Source organism: Mytilus galloprovincialis, chromosome 4 (assembly GCF_965363235.1).
Source record: "Mytilus galloprovincialis chromosome 4, xbMytGall1.hap1.1, whole genome shotgun sequence".
NCBI classification, from domain to species: domain Eukaryota; kingdom Metazoa; phylum Mollusca; class Bivalvia; order Mytilida; family Mytilidae; genus Mytilus; species Mytilus galloprovincialis.
In genome coordinates this window covers 90,796,506-90,805,606 of record NC_134841.1, presented here as the reverse complement: position 1 = coordinate 90,805,606, position 9,101 = coordinate 90,796,506, and the positions used below count along the sequence as shown (strand labels likewise).

The 9,101-nt window shown below is 33.6% G+C and overlaps 1 protein-coding gene across 1 annotated transcript; it reads right to left on the bottom strand.

Annotated features, from left to right (window-relative positions):
* Nucleotides 1-1,803: 1,803 nt before the first annotated feature.
* LOC143070837 (beta-microseminoprotein-like) lies at nucleotides 1,804-5,787 on the bottom strand. Its single transcript, XM_076244959.1, has 3 exons — nucleotides 5,563-5,787; nucleotides 2,622-2,733; nucleotides 1,804-2,180 (listed from the first exon to the last, which is right to left on the bottom strand). Exons 1-3 carry the CDS (start codon nucleotides 5,642-5,644, stop codon nucleotides 2,057-2,059), a joined length of 318 nt encoding a protein of 105 aa, XP_076101074.1. The 5' UTR covers nucleotides 5,645-5,787; the 3' UTR covers nucleotides 1,804-2,056.
* Between the last annotated feature and the right edge of the window lie 3,314 nt (nucleotides 5,788-9,101).

Genomic DNA, 9,101 nt, shown 5'->3' with positions numbered 1-9,101 from the left:
AGAATCTTCTCAAACTTAAGTTTGGCACGTTGAAATGCGCACGTGCAAGAGAGCACCGACATAAAAAAGATGCCTTTTTGGATTCATAATTAAATTCACCTCAAGTTCCGTACTAAAGATGATATTACCTAATAAAACATCATGTATCTTAGCATAGACGAATCCAGCGAGGGGGGGGGGGGGGGGGGGGGGGAGGGATTTTGGTTGATTATATAGGGTATCACTGAAGCATGATTGGAGCGGCCTCATTTCGCACTTGTATATATCTACAAATGGATGGATCTTTATACTCGTTAACTGAATTACAGAGATGATAAGATACAAAATGCACGTGTTAATACAAAAATAATAGTTCTGTAACCAGTTGGATAGACTTTAATTGAAGTATAATTTTTAATAAATCTACAAACTTTATGGTCAAATAATATTCGATCTCTGCTGTGAATACTTTATTGAATTTAAGACTTTTAATATATGTATAAAACTTGTGTGTTAAATATCGATTTCGCTTATAAAAAAAAGGGGGGGGGGGGGTACTAGACATTACATATTAATGGAATATATCGCTGATATCAGGAGAGAAGAAATTGTGGCATAATCTATCTAGTTTTGGAACATTATGCCATCACATGTCTCCACTCGCAGGCAGTGATTGCTACATTTTGTACATAATTTCATATTGGCTTCATTCCTGGCTATATGCTATTTTAAATAGCTTCATGTAACCAGTGCTTTCTTCTCCTGCTGAATTTTAAAACTTGATATAACTTCATTGGTTTTTTCTGAATTATTATTCGTGTTCAAGATTTTAAAAGTGCTTTTATTTCAAGAGAATGTTTTATTTTAAGATTATACTTATTTTATTGGAATTTATTTTGTGTTAATCTTATTAGATAAGCATGTGTTCTAATATCTTTATTTTGGTGTGTATTTTTCTTATATGGTTCTTTTTTTTTATTGTGATGTCTTGTACATGTATGTATGCTATTGTCGATGGTTAAAAATATCTTAAAGTCACGTTAATTGTTAACTGTACATTTGTGCAAGCTCTTAATAAAATGAACTTGCTTACTTGCCTACTTATTTTGAAAGGTCGTCACTCACAACAATGATTCGAATAAAAGACACATTGAATAAGCGTTAGGTGGTAAAAAAGATACAATTCGCACTCTGGGCTCATGGTATCTTTTTAATTTTAATAAACCAACGATTGTGCATTGTATATCCTTTATTGAACGCTATTAAAGACAGAAACCAACAGCTAATTAGGTGTTATGGTGTAAACTTTGGTGGCATATCATTCTGTAGTGTGACATTTATTCCTCAAGTGAATCTTCGGCAAAACAAAAACTATGGTCTCAAAATTGACAATTGCTATCAACTAAAAGGGAGAAGGTTCCAAGGGAACAGTTTGGGAATTTGGATGGTGGCTACGACATGTGGAAAATGATACTCCATACGAGTCATTCAATGTTTTTTTTTTTCTGTGCAGGTTTATTTAATACATTTTAACACTGATTTGTTACTATTTTTGTGATCTTTGTGTTAGTCCTCGACAATGCCATTTGCTTGCACTCAGTGCATTGGTTGTTGCCTGGTTGAATTAAACCAAACAATGTTAGCACTGCATTTTTGCGTAGGCTGTTTTTGTCATTCTTTCTCTGTTTTGGGGCATTACAGCGGTCAAGAAAAATTATGTATCACTGTTTTGTTTGGCGTTCAAAAGAAAACCAGACTGTTTTATATTTAAAAATAGTCTTTTTAATGAAAACATAATAAACAGAATTTGCTTGGTTTAAAGACCATATTTCAATAAGTTCTGACAATCCAGAAATTGTATTTTGAAAAAAGTATTTAATACAAGTTAAATAATTCCACTATCTTGAATAAAGATAAGGCAATTAAATATAAAGCAAAACAAGTCGGAGTTGTACATAGCATGATAAACTTTTTTCTTTAAATATTTTCATCAAATGAATGTTAAATTATGTCTCAACAGCATACGAAAAAACCCTGTTCAAATCAAATTGCAGTAGTTAAACACAGGGAAACATTATTATCCAACCATAGCAAAGATTGGACACTCTATGGTATGATCCTTTTTCTTGACCACTCTAGCATAGCATCCATCCATTACTATCTCACAATCATCTGGGAACTCTGTCGGTCTACCTGCAGTTCTGTAAATATATATACTTTAATGAATGAACATTATTTTTTTTTACCAAATTCTTAACAAATATCAGAGGGTAATTAAGTATACATTGTGTTTTTGTTGTTGGGATGCTGTCTCATTGACATATACCCAAACCTCTTATCATTCTGATAAATTCATCGTTTCCATTTTTGATGACAGTAAACATTGTTTTTCACAGATTACAAATGAAAAATGGTATTTTAAGCATGTTATAATTGTACAGCAAATAACGTCAAAGTTTAGATTGTATACATACGAACAACAAGTATAGATTGTATACATACGAACAACAAGTATAGATTGTATACATACGAACAACAAGTATAGACTGTATACATACGAACAACAAGTATAGATTGTATACATACGAACAACAAGTATAGATTGTATACATACGAACAACAAGTATAGATTGTATACATACGAACAACAATCGATTCCAGTAGCACCACATGCACAGTCTACACAGTCAGGAGTCCACACTGTTACACTCCCCTTGGATGGAATAAGGAAGCCTATCTTATCATAGTAGCAGCCTGTAATCAATACATAACTTTATTAACTGGAAGATTCCACAAATAGTATATAACTATATTCAAAAGTCACTGGAAGATTCCACAAATAGTGCATATTTTTTCTAAGACGTTCGAACAACCTACCAATTGCTGACAAAAAATCTTTGGACTCTTTTTTTAATTCAGTAATGAACATAGTTGATATACGTATTCAACATTTTAAAGAACATTTTATTCTTAACAATAACCACAATAAACCTATTTCTCGTATCAAACATAAACCAAAAGAACTAGTCAAAGAATTTGTTTTTGTCCCGGCCGATAAAGCTGCTAATAATATTATCATTGTTTGACGAAAATTTTACATTGAGGTTCTGAAAAAAGAAATCACCAATTCACCAACATTCCAACTGACTCCATTTTCAGAAAACGACATCTGTAACAAACATACACTTTTAGCTGTCGCTTTACAAGCAGAACCAAATACACTGAAAGTTCCGAAGCTACACAAAACACCTTACAAATATAGATTTATTTCGTCTTCAAGCCATTGTTCCACTACAAAATTGTCTATTCTTCCTACCAGTACACTTGGTACAATCAAAAACCTGATAATAAATTGTTCAAATAAGGCCTTCGAAAATAGTGGAATCAATTACTTTTGGAGTGTCAAGAACTCGTTGGAAGTACTTGATAAATTGCATGCTTATATTGGTGATTTTGAATCTGTTCAAAGTTTTGATTTTTCTACCCTATATACCACATTGCGTCACATTCTCATTAAGAAAAATTCACACACCTAATTAAATGGGCATTTAAAAAGTCAGAATATATATGTTCAAACTCTTTTAGGTAATTTTTTAGTATCGATAAACACAAAAACTATGTACATTAATTGGACATGCTTGTTGGCATGACACGGGTTATGTTCTTCTCATATATGTTATGATGGTATGATACTAAACCCCTAACGGTAAGGATTGTACCTGATGTTCATATGATGAAATCATAATCTAATAGTCAGTTTAATTGAAGTCTGGAGCTGGCATGTCAGTTAACTGCTAGTAGTCTGTTGTTATTTATGTATTATTGTCATTTTGTTTATTTTCTTTGGTTACATCTTCTGACATCAGACTCGGACTTCTCTTGAACTGAATTTTAATGTGCGTATTGTTATGCGTTTACTTTTCTACATTGGTTGGAGGTATAGGGGGAGGGTTGAAATCTCACAAACATGTTTAACCCCGCCGCATTTTTGCACCTGTCCCAAGTCAGGAGCCTCTGGCCTTTGTTAGTCTTGTATTATTTTAATTTTAGTTTCTTGTGTACAATTTGGAAATTAGTATGGCGTTCATTATCACTGAACTAGTATATATTTGTTTAGGGGCCAGCTTAAGGACGCCTCCGGGTGCGGGAATTTCTCGCTACATTGAAGACCTGTTGGTGACCTTCTGCTGTTGTTTTTTTCTATGGTCGGGTTGTTGTCTCTTTGGCACATTCCCCATTCCCATTCTCAATTTTATTTGATACTATATCTGCCCTTGAATTTTTACTAGATAACATTCTTGTTCGCCTTGGGGATTACGTATATCAGGTTATCGGAATTCCAATGGGGCCATACTGTGCACCAATTATTGCGGACCTGTTTTTGTAATGCTATGAGTTACAAATTATGACAAAAATCAGCGAAGACCCATCGAAACAACATCTGATAAACAAATTTAATAATACTTTTAGATATTTGGATGATATTTTGGCTCTCAATAATGACGACTTAAGTATGTATACTAATATCAGATTATTACATGGCATTTTTCATATCGCATGTATTATCAGCCCTAGGTTCAATATCAGCCCAAGAGCCGCATGGCGTTCATTAACACTGAACTAGTATATATATGTGTTGAGGGGCCAGCTGAAGGACGCCTACGGGTGCAGGAATTTCTCGCTGCATTGAAGACCTGTTGGTGACCATCTGCTGTTGTCTAATCTATGGTCGGGTTGTTGTCTCTTTGACACATTCCCCATTTCCATTCTCAATTTTATTTTTATCACTATTGTTCAAGACATTCCTGTGTTGAAGACCCATTGGTGGCCTTGCTTGGGCTGTTCGGTCGGGTTGTTGTCTCTTTGACATATTCCCCATTTCCATTCTCAGGTTTATTTGAACATCCGACATATAGTTCCTAGCTTTATCAAAGTTATTCAAACTTCTACATCAGCAGCGGATGCAGCATCTGTTTCGCCTTAGAAATTTCATTTCGCGAAAGTTGCAAAATGCATCGATTTCGTTTTTTGCGAACAGAAAATATCAGAGGCTCATCACGTGGAAATTCGCGTAGTGTCATAATTGCAAGTATTTTGCTCAGTCTTCATGGTTTTTTTTATGTTGTAGAGACTATTGTTTGTCTTTCCGTTGTTTTTTTATGTTGTAGAGACTATTGTTTGTCTTTCCGTACTATTGTTTGTCTTTCCGTTGTTTTTTTATGTTGTAGAGACTATTGTTTGTCTTTCCGTTGTTTACATTTTTTGCCATGGCTTAGTTAGTTTTTCTTCGATATGTAAGTGTGAATATCTATTTGGTATTTTTTTACCCTCTTTATTTTCTTTCTTTTTTAAATATTTCTTTTGTCGGTTATAGTCCTTTTCCCTGATTTTTGGCTATTGTCTTGAGATGTCCCTTTGTTAATTTACGAATTATAATTAAAATTTGAAAACTTCGTCTTTTCTTGGCATTCAAACCTGTCACCTAAGTTTTAATTCCCATACTTTTTGCTCCCTATTTTTTGTTTGTTTACCCAAGCATAACATCTCCAAAACACTTCAAACGGAATTCCAGAAATAACTTACCTTTTTGTTGAATCATAAAACAAGCGCCCGTACACAGCCTAAATGAAACAGACAAAATACATAGCAAAACAAAAGCCCTCATCCTGCTATCGTGAGAGTGTCAAACCGATGAATAATGTCTATTTTCCTTACACTGTTTTATAGCGTTTTGGGATCACATATAATCCAAGTTTATTCGAAATCAAGTGTGTAATATGTCTTAAATACGTTATCCCTATTGATGCTAGTTTTAGTTACTTTTATTTTATTGATAAGGTTAAAAATAAAGAGAACTGTTACATTAATACTCTGTTGTGATTAAACTGTGCATAGCGTCATCTTGTATCGAACTATGAAATAGTTCAGGGCCTCCTATATTTCACCCAAATCCGTATCTCAACAGTATATATATATATATGGGCGATTTGGTGTCACGATATCACAGTAGCATGGGTTCGAATCCCGGCGAGGGAAGAACCAAAAATTTGCGAAAGCAAATTTACAGATCTAACATTGTTGGGTTGATGTTTAGACGAGTTGTATAAATATATATATATATATATAGTAGTTCAGCTTTTTTCTATAGTGCTCACTAATGATACCACCGGTACTATAAGTATTTGTCAAACTTCAAGAAGTATGCCAAAGAGCATCACATGATAAAGTATGCTCACATGAAGCCTGCTATAAATAAACGAAGCCTGGACAAAATGCGACGAATAATCCATATACATGGCCATTACGTGTAAGAATATAGAAGTATTCGGCAATCAGGAAGTTAACGAGCAATAAATGTGAAAAGCAACACACAGAAAAGCATGTTTATTTGAAGCTTGTCAACATCTGACTTGTTGTTCCGCTGAAAAGTGCGACGAAAATCTAATTGGGATGAATGTACGTAAACCACCAAACGTCCAACGTTGGGGCTAGTGACTAGTGTATTAAAAGATTTTATGTGCACGTTTGTGCATTTTCCAAAACCAAAAGTCTTTGAATCACATTTGGCAATATGAATGATTGTATAATAGAAATCTGAGAGTACTATAACACACTTTTTATAGTGGTCTCAGTAGATTGATTATCCAAGAGAACACATTTAAAATGGATTTCATAAGTTTATAATTATTATTGTTCAGATAAATTCCGCCTACAGTTTTATTCATAATAACTTTGGCACAACAGTTGGCGAATCACAGTGAAATACTATAGCTTAAGAATCTTCATAATACTAATTTGCCAAATGTTTTATTCTTAATTGGTCAGACCAAAAATTAAATCCAAAAAAAATTTCGAATTTTATCTTTGGGAAAGGCAATTTGAAAGACAGGATTCTGCATAAGTGTTTTACCCTGATAACCAAAACGGTACCTTTCACTGATAATTTTTTTTTACAAAAATAAAAATAGATAGAAACAAAAATCACCAAAAGCACGATATCTTTTATCACATACAGATCATGGACTAAGGTTTTATTTGGTTCATTTTTCTTAGTTGTACCAGGAACATATATATTGACGATATTTTATACTGAAAAGCCTATCAGATTTATTTTACGTTAGATATACTGTTCCCAGGTTGTACCAGTTTATTTCGAATGGTCTTATTATATATACTCTTATGCACTGTCTTATATACAAAAAATCTTGTTTTCCCGGTTTTGTTGGTTTTTAATCATCACATGTTTACACTGAATAACATTTTTAAGGGTTAAAAGTTCACAAATGATCGGAATCTTACTTGACATGTTTATGGTTAGGCTGTTTATAAGTATAAGCATTAATAATCCTATTATTTAGTTGCTTTTATTTACAACAGGAAATAAAACTTATTCTTTTGAAATAATGCTTGATTTGTTGATTTACACTGTGCCAGATCAGGGACTTTCTATACTAAAGTATAGAAAGTCCCTGGCTAGATGTAAGGACAACTTATTGTTTTTATATAGAAAGTCCCTGGCTAGATGTAAAGACAGCTTATTGTTTTTATATAGAAAGTCCCTGGCTAGATGTAAGGACAACTTATTGTTTTTGTATAGAAAGTCTCTGGCTAGATGTAAGGACAACTTATTGTTTTTGTATAGAAAGTCCCTGGCTAGATGTAAGGACAAGTTATTGTTTTTCAAACCAGCGTAGCATTATCACAATTAAAATTTAATTTAGCTAGTGGTAACAAGATAGCACAGAAAAGAAATAAGGTACATGTAGATAAAAAATCCGTAAAACATACAATGATTTAAAAACAAAAGAAGAAAAATGATAAAGGATAAGACAGGTTTTGAACTTACCAAGATCTTTTCTGATAGGAAATATCAGTTCATTAGAAAAATGATTTTAAAAATTGAGGTCAAGTAAGACGAACCTTGCAAGACAATTATGTTTCAATTACCAACTATAATGTTCATGTTGCTTAAAAAGAATCAGAAAAACGGACATAACCACGATTGAACTAAGCAATGAACCATGAAATCGAGGTCAAGGTCAGATTAATCGTACCATACGGACATGTACATCTTTCAATCATTCCATACAGGAATTGTTGAATGATGAATTGACGCATCACACTGTAAAGCTGACTCATAAAAACCATGAAACCAAATTTCATGTAATGTAGTTAATGAGAATGCCACGAAAAATATACATGGGACAGATGTACAAACTGATGGATAGACGAACAGACAAAGGTGAAACGGTATAACCCCAATTTTTTAAAGCAGGGTACAATTAGGGCAAGGTTAGATGAACCCTGCTATACAAACATGTACACCTTCATTTTTTCATCATTTTTTTACAATCAATTCAGATCTCAATTATTGTTTTAAAAGCTGTTGCACATTGACTAATGGACCATTTACATGATGTCAAAGTCAGATGAATCATGTGTGAAAGACATGTATACCTTACAATCATACAATGTCCCAGATATTTACCAAAATATTCTTCATACTTTCCAAACCATATCATATGAAATGATAATGAAATCTTGTGTCCAAGCTTATATGGATGTGACAATGCTTGGTTTCAATTTCTGTCCTGGCAATTATGATAAAAGCCAATGAAATTTAGTATTTAAATTGTTGAAGGTGTGTATCATTACTACAAAACCAGTATCTCGAAAAGTTTCTAAAAAAAAGAAAGTAGAATGTGGAGATGTCACACCTTTGTTAGCTAAGTGTGGCCATAATATTTCTATAGAGATGTCACACCCTTGTAAGCTAAGTGTGGCCATAATATTTCTATAGAGATGTCACACCCTTGTAAGCTAAGTGTGGCCATAATATTTCTATAGAGATGTCACACCCTTGTAAGCCAAGTGTGGCCATAATATTTCTATAGAGATGTCACACCCTTGTAAGCTAAGTGGGCCATAGGATTTCTATAGAGATGTCACACCCTTGTAAGCCAAGTGTGGCCATAGGATTTCTATAGAGATGTCACACCCTTGTAAGCCAAGTGTGGCCATAGGATTTCCATAGAGATGTCACACCCTTGTAAGCCAAGTGTGGCCATAGGATTTCTATAGAGATGTCACACCCTTGTAAGCCAAGTGTGGCCATAGGATTT

Excerpts from the sequence above, each read along its gene's own strand:
- LOC143070837 (XM_076244959.1), bottom strand. The coding sequence starts at position 5,644 with ATGAGGGCTTTTGTTTTGCTATGTATTTTGTCTGTTTCATTTAGGCTG. Across the intron at positions 2,734-5,562 it reads TTTTATGATTCAACAAAAAG|GCTGCTACTATGATAAGATA; the intron begins GTAAGTTATTTC and ends TATTGATTACAG. Across the intron at positions 2,181-2,621 it reads ACTGGAATCGATTGTTGTTC|AACTGCAGGTAGACCGACAG; the intron begins GTATGTATACAA and ends ATATATTTACAG.